We start from the raw sequence: 15,834 nt of genomic DNA on the forward strand, positions 1-15,834 counted from the left end.
TTGTTTCCCATATCGCTCATCCATAGTGGACAGTGCACATCGCCAGCGTTCACATTTGTTGTTGTTGCGCCGGAGTTCGGACGTGTATTTGTTTAAATGCGGGTGTGCTGCGTCAAAACGAAATATAATTTTATTCAAGTCCAACTTATTAATATATATAGTTGTTAACTGTTCATCAGTCCATTTTATTGTCGAAGAACTCACCTGAGTGGACCGAATATACCGTCGTGCAACGAAATAAATCTACCACAAAAATAATATATGAAATTAAATAATATCTAAGTGCATTTGCTGGCCAACACAATGCATAGTATTTAATGCCTATGTAAATAAAAGTGCAACGCCAGTATCTGCGACAGTTTACCTTTTCAACAAACATACACGCACACACACACACAGACACACAAAACACGCTTACGCACTGGTAACAGGGCTGTTTGGGTGAACACAAAGCACAGGTCTGTCGCACAGGACACACTACCAAGAAGCCAACAACAACAACAATCGTACGATAGTTCTGTTTTCCTCCTATTTTGGTTCTTTTTTTTTTCTTTATTTGTTTGTTACGTTTTGCACGTGAGTGCGAGCGAGTGCGTGTGTACGTGCGTGTATCGGTGTGAAAGAGTGCAAATACTTTCGCCCAATTAAAATGGCTCCAGCTCTGAGCAAATTAGCGCAGAACCAAAGCGCAATTGTTGGCGCGGCGGGCATGACGGCAGCTCTATGGATAATTGCATATGGCAAAATATCCAATAACAAGAGGTATGCTATATATATTTATATATAAAACGAACAAACATTGGGCAAGGTCTTGGCTGCGCCACGAAAGTGTTTGACATTGACTGAAATATTTTTAATTTGATATTTTTAATGTGCGCCGTGGCAGCGAGTGCTGGCACAGCTTGAAGAGCAAAAACCCTAGCTAGACATTGCTGACTGATAGCTGCAATAATGAAAATAACTTTCTTTTGTGTAATTGTATATACTTGTCCACTTTATCTAATATATTTTGATATATATATTTTTCATCTATCTCCGCCTGAAATTTGTAAATGTCCAGAAATAAGCTAGAAAATGGCCAAATATGTCAGCACTAGCCGCACTTGACGTGACGTTCGCTTGGGTTTTGTGTGCGTGTGGATCGTACGATGCGACTCTTAGGCACAGAGTCTGTAGTTCCCAACAGGTTTTTTGTTTTTTGTTTTTGTTTTTTTGGCCCATTTTGCAGTTTCAATCCAAGGACGTCAGCAGCAACAAGATGCCAAATGCGATTGCTTCACAGCTGATCGAGTGCTCGTAATTGCTGTAATTGCTGTTCCCTTTTGCGTTTGTCTTCCTCTTGTTCACTGCTGCTAAAGATGGACCATTGCTTGCTCGTGCCAGCTCTAACCAAGAGCAGCAACTAATAATTTATGTATATATGTATCGATGTATATTGTATATAAATTGGGCAATTTCTTTACTCTTAGATCATTGATATTTTTGCTCAACGATTTTCAAAATGGGTTTACTTCATGCAAGCTTCACGTGTCGGCAAGTGGAAAGGTCGATCGGTATATATATGTCCACGTAGTTTCCCTAATTTTTTTGAATTGCACTTATTAGTGCCATTAGCTGATATCTAATCTTCAGGTGTGCCAAACCTCGGTACTCGCCACGACTGAGTGGCTGTTGTTACAGGAAACGTTAAGCTAAGTCGCTACACGTTTCCCATCAAATATTGTTATCGGTCCCTTAGAATACGCGTGTACACTTTTAGGCATGAATATATGTATTTGTAACTGTATATGCATATATGTATATGTATATTATATAAATTAATGAACATACATACATATGTATAACAACATGTTGAAAGCTTTTGGTCTAATAAATTGAACTTGCGATCGCATTTTGTTTGCATGACGTTTACAATTAGTTTGAGTAGTTGGCTAAGCTACGAAATGAGGGAATACATATTTATATTTATCGATACCTGATATCATCTATATTTGTACATGCAAATGCATGTGTGTATGTGTGTGGTGCTGTCAATAAAATTCCTGCAATAGTTAAGGGATCAAAATAGTTGGGTTGGGTTGGTTTGGCTTTTTATCTAAGCGATAAGTCATAAAAGACAACGGAGAAATTTTGTAATTAGAAAAAATATATGTACATGTTGCTTAGCATTTGTTGATTGGTTTTACTTTTTTATTCTATATGTGTGCATAATACAAATTTGTATATCTGTAAATTATTGCAACTGTTTTATTTATTTATTATGTAATTGTCATTTTGTTGCAGTCGATATCGATAAATATTTATATGCTGCCACTTGTGACCCATACCGTTAATTAACTGCGCTGCAACCTGTAGCTTTAAATCGACCTTCATCCCCTGGCCGTTCTCTTCTGTCGCATTTGCACATTCGATTTGCATTGTGAATTTTCACTAATATAAAAAAGCATTTCATGCAAATCGATGTGCAAAAGTGCAACAACTTTGACATATTGTTGCGGCGGCGACGGCAGCAGCAGCAGCAGCAGCAGCGAAAATCCAATCACAGTAAATATAAACAGAGAGAGAGACACACACACACACGCACACATGCACATCTCTATACGCATCTGCAAAGCACAGTCAAATGCCGGCCTGAGTTTGTTTACATTTCTCAATTTGCATGAATTCGTATATACGCACGCATGTGTTGCACTAGCGGAATACGATGAAGAAGGAAATGGAGAGAGCCTGCCTCCAATGAGTATTAATGATTTTAAGCATAATATACACGTACATGCACCTGCACATATGTATGTGTGTATGCAGACATAGTAAGCATTGCATTGCATTGCTTGGCTTCTGAGAAGACAGCAAGAGATTGAGAGGGCAACAGAGAGCAAGCGCGTGCTGTCAAATTGCATGCTCTTATACTGAGAGCCGAACATGCGTTTCAGTTTCGCTATGCTTCCAAGAAATTGCGTTCGCGTAGTGCAACAATATTGCAAATGTAATCAAATTATAATTACTGTGAATTCGATATACAATATTTACATAAATAAAGAGAAAGCAGCAATTAAATTTGCTTTGTTTATGCATTCATATTTCGCAATATGTATAAAGTGATGAGTGATTTGTGGTTTCTTTTTATTTATATACATACATACATAGATAGATGTCTATGTAGTTACCGTTCGCATTTGTCTGTTCCGTCGTTATATTTCGCATACACATGCCAGAATGAATGTTAATTTCTGCCAGGCATTCTACAGGTATCTAAATACATACATACATTTTTTTTCTCGCTTTGCCGGCTGTTGCGCAATACATAAATACAAGTGGTAAAAAAAAGCGCGCTCATTCATGGAACACTTACATACATAGGTACACACAAACATACATGCGCTGCGTATAAGAGATATGATTGGAAATTGCAGCTTTGATTGACAGATTTACGTACGCTTAACGGCAACGATTACTGTTAGCATTGCTGGGCAACAGCTGTTGCTTGGCCTATTTGAATGCTGTTGTATACTTTTTTTTTTTTTTTTTGCTTTGCTTGGAAAATTAGCATAATTCAAAGTGCTTGACACATGCACCTGTTCGCGCACTCCATTTCGCTTTTAAATTGTGCCAAGCGTTAAATATAACTAATTAGAATGTACTGAACGGTGTGTGAGAGTAAGAGTAAGCAAATGTGTAACAAACTTGATCAAATGTATATACATACATACGTGTGCATGTATGTATATATGCATATATTATTAGATATTTATGCCCTTATATGTACATATTCATATATGCATATAGATGAGACATGATTTTTGAACTTTGTACTCAGAGAAAAAGTTGCCGTTACCAAACTATCCATATTTCACACAAATACACACAAACACTTAGTATACATATTTCTTGATGTATACATATGTGTGTATGTGTGTTAGTGTTAAGCTGGCTGCCTTGTTGTTGGTCAAACAAAGCGACGACGGCAATAAAATACCGGCAGCAAAACCCACAGTCATGTGCGTGTGTATGTGTGTATGTGTTTCTTTCTCTGACGTTTCTTTTGCTTTGTAGTCCTCTTTGTTGTTGTGTTAATCAACAAATCTGCTTGGCCAAACTTCAAGAGGCAAGAAATCAGACGAAAAGCCAATCGTATAAAATGAACATGCACAAATACCACACAAACACACACACATACACATACACATACACATATCTGTTTCTATGTTTTTACCTTATAGACTCAGCAGTGTTTGAATTTTTTATTGGGCAACTTACTAATGTCTTAAGTGTGGCGTCTCGCATTGTTGTTGCATTTGGCTTACCCTTTGCACTATGGTTTTTGGGTCTCATGTTAACGATCGTCTGATTAAGATTAATCACAATAATTAGCGACAGCTAAAACAGCTGATAGCAACAGCAAGTCGAAAGAGAACCACTCAAGACTCCAATTAGATTAGAAATATGTTACAAATATCGCACGAGCGATGGCCGCTGACGCAAGTGTCGTGTCACAGAAGGAAACTTTAAGATATGAAATGACTATATAGAGTTAGACCAATCTTAAATGGTTTTTCTCTCTATTTTATTAAGCACTATTATTTCTATGAACATCTCAATTTTATTTAAATGCTAAGAGTAAACTCTTAATCTATCAAACAATATGTTAATTGTAGTAGCACATTTCAAATTGTTTACAAAATATTTTGTTTATCACCAAAAATGTTGTGTAGTGCCTAGTCGCACTACTATGAGCATGGCAGTATATGGCAATTGATATATTCTTATTGTTCATAACTGCTCACGCGCTGACATTGTGCACATCTCTAGTATTAGAAGTAAATACGAAAGTACGAGTCAACGGCATCGTTGATCATCAAATGCGATTGACCGACCTACGGACCCGAACACGTGCTACACGTCTCACCCCTTGCCCCACACATGCTCACTCACACACTCGCACTCAACAATAGTTTTAATATAAACACAATGCATATGTGTGTGTATGTGTGTGCTAGTGTGTGTGTGTGCGTGTGTCAATGCGTTGGAATTGATAGAAATGAGCAAATCAGCAATAAAACCTCAACACTTTGCCCACACACAAATGGCAGCAGCAACAACTAATGATGAAGGAGAATAGGAAGAGAAGAAGAAGCCTGAAAAAGAATGTTGTGTCTACAGAATTAAGTGCAAGTCATCGCCAATCATCAAATTCGTATGAGGCTGCTCGGTCCACAGCCGCAGTGGAATGCGAGCGGGCACTTTGCACTTTGTCTTTTGACTGCCACCCACAGGTTCCACAGTCGAGGCACACACACACTCGCGCGCTAACACACACACACACACATATATATATATATATATATATTTCATAATCACAGTCCACAAGTCACGATAAGCCGCTGATATACGCTGGCCTTTCCAAACACCTTTCTGATAAGCGAGCTTTGCACTTTGTGTCTTGATGGCCACCCACAGACGCGTTCCACAATCACACACACACACACACACACATACGCATAAATATGAAAGTGTCTGACCTTTTGATCGGCTACATAACATCCGGATCCGTGCAAAGCAATCAAGATATCAATCAAATGAGCAAAAGAGGTTGTTGCATTCAAGTGTAGCCGACTAGAAGTTACCCTCTAGGCACACATACAGTTGGGCAGTATCTACTATAGGAAATATGATATGCTAAACATCAAAGAAAATTGCTTAGAAAACTTTGGATTTTCTATTATTGTCTCAATAAAATATCCACTTTTATCTATAATGATAAATGCTACGGGTTTATCGAAAATAAATGATAAACTTCTATTGCTAAGTTTATTTATATCTCTAGCCTTGTAGCTGGGTTCATGTGCACGCACAGATGATAAAATATATATACGCATACATATATTGTATATAGAATAATAAATTACTTTTTATAGAGTATGCCACGTCTCTAAATAAATGCGAAAGAGCCGTCGTAACTTCTCGTTTTCAGGGAATAAGACATGAGTAATATCTCAATCGTGATTAAGTGCAGTCTTAATGATAGCTCAGTAATCAGGTATATATAATTGTATATTCTATGTGCACACATATATATATACAAATTTATATATGCATATGCTATTTAATTATCATAAAAACAGACCTACCTCATTCTGTTTTCTGGAAGAACCAGCTGCAAAACTTTGCAATTCCAATATAATCATTAAAATGCAGTTTAAATGGACTTTAATAGTATGTAGTATCAACTTACCTATATGTATATAAACCAATATACATATATATCTCTGTATGTATGTATGTATGTATGTACACTTAATGTATAGTAATACACTATAATAACAGTTTGACGAATGGGATAAATGATAGCCGTATAGCTGTTACAAGGTCTGTGTAGAATTCCCAGATTCAATGAAGTTGCGAAACTTGAAACTACAATCAAATAGAAAATTCTCAGTTTTGCGTGTACATTTTTATAATGAATTTTGACAACATTCTGAGACCCATTTTAAAGTTACAATTTCGACTAAGCTTAAGAGTATTATTAATATTCGAGAGAATTATAAACTGATTCCATAAATATTTTAAAATAGTAAAATAGTAATATATATATTAAAGAAATCCAAATACAACAAATACAATTCTATTTTTCACAGGAAATCTGCCTATGAGGAAAAAATTCAGTATACCATATCGGAGAAGAAGGACAAAAAATCGAGCAAGGCACATGTGAATTCAGTATTCTTCAAACAGCTGAGACAGCTGCTGCGTAAGTAATAGATAGTGGCGATAAAGAGCTTGAAATTGCTAATGATCATATTCTTATACTTATCTTTAGCCATACTCATACCCAGATTCTGGAGCATTGAGACGGGTCTGTTGCTGTTGATCGCTGGCGCGCTGATTGGTCGCTCCGTCAGTGACATTTGGATGATACAGAATGCGACCGTTGTGGAGAGCACCATAATACATATGAATCGGGCCAAATTTAAGACGGCTCTACTGAAATATTTAGCCGCGCTACCAGCGGTATGTGCGCAATTGATTGTCATTATGGCCTTCACTAAGGATTTCTCTTTGTAGATCTCTGTGGTTACGAATGTGCTGAAGTGGAGTCTGGGCGAGCTGAAGCTGCGTTTTCGCACAAATCTAACCCATCATTTGTACAATCAGTACCTCAAGTAAGTAGAGCTAAACGGATCTAGAGAATGTACGAGAGAATCTTGATCAAAGATAGAAAGTTTGAAGAGAGAAGAAAATGAAAGAAAGTATTAACCTCCGAGTTAATTGAGAATGAGAAATTTCGACATCGTAAACTAGAAAATTGAAAATGGAAAATTTTAAAAATATGATATTATGATATACAAAATCACATAATTATTTAACAGCTGTGTCAACAATGCAATCTTCTAATTTTTAAAGCAAACTTTAAGCATTAATTATATTGATTGTGGCTATGTCGAGTCAGGACCCAGACTCAGACCCAAGCTCGAATGTCTCCCAGCACATGGCATCGCCTACTCGTATATCTAATGATCTATGATCTTAATAATCTATTTTTGGACGCACTTATGACTTGTCGAGAGAGCGAGAGAGGGAGGCAGGCAGGCAGACAGGCCGAGGGCGAGAGCTCATTAGACGTAATACTCTAAAGATCAAATATACTTTGACATAATTAAACTTGGGCTAGATCTATGATCCAGCAATTCGTTCTTAATGAAAGCTGCTGCGACTGTGTAGAGTTTTTAGTAGCTTTTAGCTTTTACTAATGAGAAACTTAGTAACTAAGGTGGAAGGTGTAGATAGAAGCTAAAATTGTTAAATATATTAAGTATGTATAATCTTAATCAGATCAATCTTGATCAGGTCACTGAACTACACTTCATCTTAATGAATGATTTATACTTTTCTTAGTTTTCTTTTCAGCTTGTCAGGAATATAGGGAAATCTTTTTTATATGAATTTCATAGATCTTTCATTTGTTTTTTTCTCTGAGTAGAGCTCCCATTTTAGTTGGGAATGAAAGAAAAGAAGGACTCTTTCAACACCTCAACATATTTGTCTATATATATATATATATATATATATATATTTATCTATATCTGTATATTTAATCCAATTCGAACTTTCCATCTCTCCTCTCCCTGTTCAGTGGCTATACGTACTACAAAATGTCGAATTTGGATAACCGAATAGCGAATGCCGATCAGCTGCTCACCACTGACATCGACAAGTTCTGTGAGAGTGCCACAGATCTGTATTCGAACATCAGCAAACCGGTGCTGGACATCTTCATCTATGTGTACAGGCTGACCGTTAATCTGGGCGGAAAGACACCGTCCATACTGATGCTGTATCTGCTGTTTGCTGGCGTATTCCTCACACGTTTGCGTCGTCCAACGGGCCGTCTGACCGTCGAGGAGCAGAAGCTGGAGGGTGAATTCCGTTATGTGAACAGCAGGCTGATCACTAACTCCGAGGAGGTCGCCTTCTACCAGGGCAATGTCCGCGAGAAGCTGACTCTGCTCGCCAGCTACTCGAAGCTGCGATCGCATCTGCGCAAGTTCCTCGAGTTCCGTGTCAGCATGGGCATCATCGACAACATCATTGGCAAATGTGAGTTATATGTTGATGTATATCGCTCTGTAATTACTATTACTATATCTATTACATAATCCTATACTTAAATTCTCTTTGAATATTTGCTTTCAGATTTCGCTTCGATTGTGGGCTTCTATGCTGTGTCCCTGCCCTTCTTCTCGGAGAACCATCCGCTGCTGTCCGGCGAGAATAGCGGACAGCGTTTGCAGGCCTATTACACATACGGCCGGATGCTGGTCAAGCTGGCCGAGGCCATTGGCCGGCTGGTGTTGGCTGGCCGTGAGATGTCCCGCTTGGCCGGCTTTACGGCCCGCATGACCGAACTGATCAAGGTGCTGAGCGATCTCAACAAGGGCACCTACGAGCGCACCATGGTCAATGGGAACAGCATCACCCAGAACGGCGGCCCCAATGCCACCGCCAGCAGCTTCGGCCCCAACAAGGGCATCATGTGCTTCGAGGACAATATCATACGGTTCGAGCAGGTGCCCCTGGTCACGCCCAATGGCGATATTCTGCTGAAGGAGCTCACCTTTGAAGTGAAGTGAGTAGAGTGTGTGGGTCGCTCCATTATCCATTTTATTTCATTTGGGCATTTGCTCTTTCATTGTAGATCTGGCACCAATGTCCTCGTCTGCGGACCCAATGGCTGTGGCAAGTCTTCGCTCTTCCGCATTCTCGGCGAGCTCTGGCCCACGTGGGGTGGCAAGGTTACCAAGCCGTCGCGCGGCAAACTCTTCTACATTCCCCAGCGTCCGTACATGACATTGGGCAGCTTGCGTGATCAGGTAATGGGCGATTTATATTTGAATCTCCAGCCGAGCTCTCTTTGCTCATTTCCTATCCATAAGCTGTAGGAGCTATGCTCTGGGCATGCCCTTCTTTACATGAGCATATGTATCTATGTCTATGTCTTTCAAATGCAGTTTGATCATAAAGCTCGATAGGCTGTCTCTCTCTCCCTCTTTCTCTCTCTTTCACTATTCAGTTTATGCTGTATTTCTGCTACTCATTTTATATTTCTCTATCACTGTCTGTCGTTCTCATTCTCCTCCTTTCTATCTGTCTGTCTACCTTTTAATCTATCTATCTGTCTCCTTCTCCCTTTCTTTTTGTCTCTTTCACTATTTAGTTTATATTGTATATCTGCTACTCTTTCTATATTTCTCCATCTCTTTCAGCATTCAGTTTATATTGCATATTTGCTGTATATCTCTTTCTATATTTCTCTATCGCACTCTAACGTTCTCGTTTTTCTCCTTTTTATATGTCTGTCTCCCTTTGAATCTATCTATGTATCTCTCTTTGTATCTGTCTTTTTCTTCCTCTCGTTTTCTCTGTCCGGCGTTCTGTGCCCCTGTCGCTCTTTCTCTTTTGCAGTCATCACAATTATTCATAACCTCTCTCTCTCGCTCTTCCCCTTTCTCTTTCCACAGATCATCTATCCCCATACACGCGACGATATGCGTCGTCTGGGCAAATCGGATGAGGATCTGTTGCACTTCCTGGACATTGTACAGCTAACGTATCTGGAGCAGCGCGAGAATGGACTCGATGCGATCGAGGACTGGATCGATGTGCTCTCTGGTGGCGAGAAGCAGCGCATTGCCATGGCCCGTCTCTTCTACCACAAGCCGCAGTTCGCCATACTGGACGAGTGCACCAGCGCCGTGTCCGTCGATGTTGAGGGCAAGATGTACAGCTATTGCCGTGAGGTGGGCATTACGCTCTTCACTGTGTCGCATCGTAAATCCCTCTGGGTGCATCACGATTACTATTTGCAATTCGATGGGCGTGGCAGCTACGAGTTTGCTACCATCGATCAGGACAAGGAGCACTTTGGCTCCTAAGCGAATGTGTCTCTGGCATTGGATTGACAAAGAGCGCAAGGAGGGGGCAAGAGGGGGTGATCAAGTAGTAGTCAACAGTCGGGACACACACACAAACACACACACACACACAAGTAGATATATATATATAGAGAGAGATATATTGCAGACATTACATGGAATACATTTAGCATATAATTTTTGATACCCAATCTATATAAATGTATGTATATGCATATACATATATATGTGTATGTATATATATATATATTATTGTAATATTGTCTTAACTGTAATTTAAAAAGTTTGCCAATTTGTTGTTGCTAAACAACGATCCCGCAACATTTTACTCCACTTTTGTCTCGGACTTGCTTCCAAACCGCGAGCTGTATATATTGCTAGATAGATATGTATGTAAGTATAGATATATCTGTATCTATACATATAAATATACATATGGCACTCTGATTATACAAAACGAAATTTGCAGCCATTCCAATTTTTAAACATTTTGTGAGTTTTCATTTTAGCTTTGTTTCACTTCCATTTAACTATTGTAACATTTGCTTCCTGAGCTGCGCTTTCAATGTTTTTTTTTTTTACTTTTATAAATTATATATATATATAACGTTTATATATATGAGATTTATTTTCCAAGAATTCTTCCTTAACGCTTGAGCAGATGTTCCTGTTCCTGAGCAATGTGAGCTGGTGTTAGTTATTTAAGAACCCATAGTTGATGATTGTGCATGTGCACAATTTAGTGAACATTTAGTAAATTTGATAAACACACTTGTACACACACACACACACAGAGAGACACAATTACACACATGCAAATCCCATGTATAATGCACTATCTTGTAATTTATATAATATTTAATATATATTATCTTGCTTTTATCCTACCATATTATTATACATATAACATTATTAATTTTGTTTCGGTTAAATTGGAATTTGTAATGGACTTGTTCGCTTCTCTTTTCTTTTCTTATTATTATTTTGATTGATCATTTGCGCTACAACAACAACAACAACAACAACCGCTGGCAACAACAACCAATTGCCAGTTGCTGTAAATTGCATTAAAATTGTATATACAAAGAAAACGCTTGAATAACAACCGAGTTTTAATTGGAACTAACTGGAGAGAGAAACGATCTATATACATATATTTCTATCTATCTGTATATATATGAGTAAGAGCAGTCAGTTAGAAAAGTTCTTGGATAGGGCTGGCATTTCAGCCAACTCAACTTGGCTCAAGAATATATATGAATATAATATATGCATATGCTATCAATATATAATGATTTCCCAATTATACTTTATATGGGGATCTCACACTCACACTCTATGATGTCTTTGAAAATTGAATTTTACTCTTTAAAAAATCGCTTGGAATTTTTGTTTTATTTTATTTAATACTAAACAAGATGTAATTGTGTTTTATACGCGCGCAATTGTCAGACTAAACACAACTTAGTCAATTAGGTGGGTGGTAAAAAAAAAAGTGGCTACATATTGAAGACATTTACGATGGTGATTGTTTAGGCTTTGCGCTTGGGCTTTTTGCTCTCCATGAGGCTGAGGATGGTCTTGCGCAGATCCTCTGTCTCCTTTTGCTCCATTTCGAGATTCTCGATTTGTTCCTTCTTCTCCTGGAGCTGTGTCTCCAGCACGCTGACCAGATCCTCCGATTTCTTGCGTGCCTCACGCTGCTCCTCGAGCGCCTTTTGTGTCTTGGCCAGCTCCGTGGTGCGTTCGTCAATGGTGCGTAGCTTCTCCTTGATGTCCTGCTCGTAGGCAATCACGGACTTCTTCAGCTTTTCGATGCGGGAGCACTAACAGAGCAAGAGTTGTTAATATCATGGCCGACACTTGTTGTGATGCTTAATGCTTACATTATCTTTGCTGAGCGCTTCCAGTTTGACGAGCTCCTCGCTTTTGGCGGCGAGATTGCGGCGCAGCTCCTCGCAGTCCTTTTGCAGGTCCGCAATCTCCGACTGCTTGACCGAAAGACGACGTTCGCTGGCCTGCAGGTGCTCGGATGTTTCCGACCAACGTTTGAGCAAGTCGCTGAGATTTGTCTTCAGTTGCGCCGCCTGCGCTTTGAGATCCTTGCACTGAGTTTGCAAACTGCCAAAGAGAAGGAGACAATGTGATATTAGCCGCAGTTGGAGTTGGAGTTGTTTGGGTGAAGGTCCCTCACCGTTCCTGGCTGATGAGCAGCTCAAAGTTCTTGGTCTGAAAGCGTTCCAGCTCCGCATTTTGTACATTTATTTGCTGCGTGCTGTTGCACAGCTGAACGCTGGCCTGCTCCAGACGCTGCTGCATGTTGTGGGTGGTGCAGTTGAGGCTGTCGATGCGATGATTGTACAACTCGATCACTTGCGACACAGGCGCCGACTGCAGCTCATTGCGACGCAACGTTTGGCCAATGGTGTCGATGAGTGTGCTCACGCGCTGCGCCAGCTCCCTGTCCATGAAGGTGCGATGGCTCTTCAGAATGGCGCTCAAATTGCGCCACTGCTCCGCTTGCTCGCTGCTAGCCGTGGGCGAGCCCTGGCCACTGCTGCCAATGCGTGATACATACTGTAAATCGAAAAAAAATCAATTGGAAGATTGAGAGATGGAATAGCGGGTGCATTTGACTTGCAGCTGGCTTACCTTGGCAACAGCTGCCTTAGGGAAGTGCTCGAATTGCGCTATCTGGAGCATGGCTGCCACGAGCTGCTCGTTGCCGCTGAGCATGGCACGAGCCAGAGCGTACTGGAGCTGCGGCTGCTCGAGCAGCGCACAGCACTTGTCCAAGTAGGCCTTCTTGGCAATGCTGGCAAAGTTGATCAACAGCAGCAGGCAGTAGATGGCCTTCTCCACCTCGGATTGGGCCAGGGTCTGGCAGCTCAGCATTTGCGGGAGCAGCGCCAATGGCGCGGCCAGTATCTTATCGAAATAGGATTCAGATATTTTGGATAGCACCAGTTTCTCGGTCTTGGACTCGCACAGCAGCAAGAGCAGCAGCCGAAGTATGGCCGAGACATGGGCGGATTTTGTCTCGCTGCGCTCCGCCCTGGCCATCAGCTTGACCACATTGGCCGGCTCCTTGGCAATGAGCTGCACGATTGTGGCCCGTTTGTCCAGTTTCAGCAGCGAGCCGAGCAGCTCAATGGCCGCCACGCCGCACAGATCCGACTCGAGCCAGTCGCAAACCAGCTCGTAAATGCGCGGCGTGATGGCATCCAGGCTTATGATGCTATTGTCCTCGGACAGCTGCAGTATGTGGCTGATGAGCTGCATGAGTAGCTGCAGGCAGAGCTGCTGTTGCTTGCGCATATCCTCGTTCGAGTCGTCCAGCTGGCGTCGCGCTTCAATTTGCTACAGAGAGAGAGAGAGGGAGGGAGAGATTAGGTATCTATAACAGAGATCGGGATTCCAACTCACATTCAACAGCCGCTCAGTGTCCTCGCAGTAGTGCGAGTAGCTCAGCATTGCACGCTGCAATCCGGCATGGCACTGTGCGTCCAGCAGAAAGTCCACAATGTGGCGCAACTGTGGCACATGCCACTGCTTCAGGCAATCCTCGATGCCGGCAAAGGCAGTGCGCAGGAATGTATGCAATTCCCGCTGTTCCAGGGAGTGCACATCCTCCGACAGGATGATGAGCATTTTATAGGCCAGCAGGCCATGGTTCTGTATGCGCTTACTGAAGCTGGAGATGTTGACGCTGCGCAGAAAGAGAAACAGCACCACAAAGTTTTTGTAGCAGAGATTCACGAGTATCGACAGGGCGAGCTGCGCCTGTGAATTGTCGACGTTTGTGGCGCTGGTGTCGCATTCCTCAACGTTGTGCAGCAGATCGACCAGATGCTCCAGCAGCACCACCAGATACGGCTCCTCCCATCCAATACGTATGCCATATGTGAGATCCTGCAGCAGCAGCAGCAGGCGCTGCACGCGCTCAGGCCGCTCCGTTCGCTTCAGCAAGTAGCTCAGCAGCGGCACAAAGCAATAATTTTGCACGATAGCGAGACGAGCCTCCAAGTTCCTGCTGCAGTGCTGTAGAAGGGAGACACAGCTCCACATGGCCTCGCAGTCCGCGTCTAGGGTGCTCATCAGTGCATGCAAATCGATGAAGAATTTGGCCAGCTCCAGTTGGCCAGGAGTTGGTGCAAAGCAATGCGGCTGCACTTTGGTGCCCAGCAAGGCGATGCTGCGCTGCAGATGCACCAGCGACTCCTCGGTCTTCAGTTGATGATACGCAGCCGCCTGGCTGCTAAAGTCACGCACGTAGCCAATCGCCTGCGCAAGCGCCGCCTCCTGTGCGGGCAACACCACGGACAGAATAGGCGAATCGCCATTCTGATTGTTGTTGTTATTATTACTGCGGCTGCTGCTGCTGCTAAGTGTGTCGACACCATCGTGACAGCGAAGCGGACTCATTTTACCGACTTTTATTCTGTTTGTTGCTTATTAATTTCACGCGAGCCTTTTTCTGTTTGACAGGAGTCTTTTTTCGAACGTTCTTTTCGCTTGGCGCTTGCTTTCTATCGATAGAACTAGTTCCGTTTAACAGATTGTTCAGCCAGTTTTTCAAATACCAAACGCATTTAGTATTTTATCATTTAATACGTTAAATTTGGAAAAAAAATGTGTAAATAAGCCACTAACTAACTAACAAAAGAAAAGGGAAAAAGATTAAAAATAAATATACATATATATTTTATATATATATATCATCGTATAAATAAAACATATTCTGGCTTGGTTACGATTCCATATTCATATAGATACGTAAGTAATTAAATTGTATATGTATACAAATGCAGTGACTATATCTAGTTCAATTCAATTAAATAATTTACTAAAAATTAAGATAGGTTCATATATATATATATAAAGGCAAATACATTTATAATATAATTTTATTTATCTATTGGTGAGCAATTAACTCATAGTTCATAGTTCATGAGCCGAACTAAGTCGTTCAATCGTCAAATTGTGCTAAAACCAAACATATCGATAATTAATAATAGTTGGCAACGCATGCTATGAACTTAACGCTGCCAACGTTGTGCTTTCATATTGAGTAATTACAAAGCGCGCCAAATTCAAATTATTCTATGAATATCACTTGCCCATGTCGAAACGCTATGTCAACCAACGTTTAATTAACAAGCATATGTACATATATACATATACATTTCATATTTCTTGTCATGCGAATTCCCTTGTGTATTAGGCTGATGAGTTTTGCTGTTATTTATTGCGATTTTCTAAAATTTGTTATTTAAAGAAAAGTTTAAACTTAAAGTCAACTCCAAAATTTAAATGGAATCAGCTGCACACGCATACGCACACACAAGCGTGCCTCAAATTTCAAATAGCATTTACAATTTAAGTTTTGTTTTTTATGCCTTTT

At 40.8% G+C, this 15,834-nt stretch overlaps 2 protein-coding genes across 2 annotated transcripts; one reads left to right on the plus strand and one right to left on the minus strand.

Annotated features, from left to right (window-relative positions):
• Positions 1-34: 34 nt before the first annotated feature.
• On the plus strand, positions 35-11,379 carry LOC6583748 (ATP-binding cassette sub-family D member 3). Its single transcript, XM_002009377.4, has 8 exons — positions 35-762; positions 6,636-6,748; positions 6,818-7,008; positions 7,063-7,160; positions 8,132-8,595; positions 8,692-9,124; positions 9,194-9,368; positions 10,017-11,379. Exons 1-8 carry the CDS (start codon positions 650-652, stop codon positions 10,428-10,430), a joined length of 2,001 nt encoding a protein of 666 aa, XP_002009413.1. The 5' UTR covers positions 35-649; the 3' UTR covers positions 10,431-11,379.
• A 427-nt stretch (positions 11,380-11,806) lies between these two features.
• LOC6583749 lies at positions 11,807-14,972 on the minus strand. The gene is made up of 5 exons (XM_002009378.4): positions 13,857-14,972; positions 13,083-13,790; positions 12,625-13,007; positions 12,317-12,551; positions 11,807-12,256 (listed from the first exon to the last, which is right to left on the minus strand). The coding sequence occupies exons 1-5, from the start codon at positions 14,853-14,855 to the stop codon at positions 11,963-11,965; spliced, it is 2,619 nt and encodes an 872-aa protein (XP_002009414.1). The 5' UTR covers positions 14,856-14,972; the 3' UTR covers positions 11,807-11,962.
• Between the last annotated feature and the right edge of the window lie 862 nt (positions 14,973-15,834).

This window comes from Drosophila mojavensis, unplaced genomic scaffold (assembly GCF_018153725.1).
Source record: "Drosophila mojavensis isolate 15081-1352.22 unplaced genomic scaffold, ASM1815372v1 contig_136, whole genome shotgun sequence".
NCBI classification, from domain to species: Eukaryota; Metazoa; Arthropoda; class Insecta; order Diptera; family Drosophilidae; genus Drosophila; species Drosophila mojavensis.

Excerpts from the sequence above, each read along its gene's own strand:
- LOC6583748 (XM_002009377.4), top strand. The coding sequence starts at position 650 with ATGGCTCCAGCTCTGAGCAAATTAGCGCAGAACCAAAGCGCAATTGTT. Across the intron at positions 6,749-6,817 it reads ACAGCTGAGACAGCTGCTGC|CCATACTCATACCCAGATTC; the intron begins GTAAGTAATAGA and ends ACTTATCTTTAG. Across the intron at positions 9,125-9,193 it reads GAGCTCACCTTTGAAGTGAA|ATCTGGCACCAATGTCCTCG; the intron begins GTGAGTAGAGTG and ends CTTTCATTGTAG.
- LOC6583749 (XM_002009378.4), bottom strand. The coding sequence starts at position 14,855 with ATGAGTCCGCTTCGCTGTCACGATGGTGTCGACACACTTAGCAGCAGC. Across the intron at positions 13,791-13,856 it reads ACACTGAGCGGCTGTTGAAT|CAAATTGAAGCGCGACGCCA; the intron begins GTGAGTTGGAAT and ends CTCTCTCTGTAG. Across the intron at positions 12,552-12,624 it reads CTGCTCATCAGCCAGGAACG|TTTGCAAACTCAGTGCAAGG; the intron begins GTGAGGGACCTT and ends TCTCTTTGGCAG.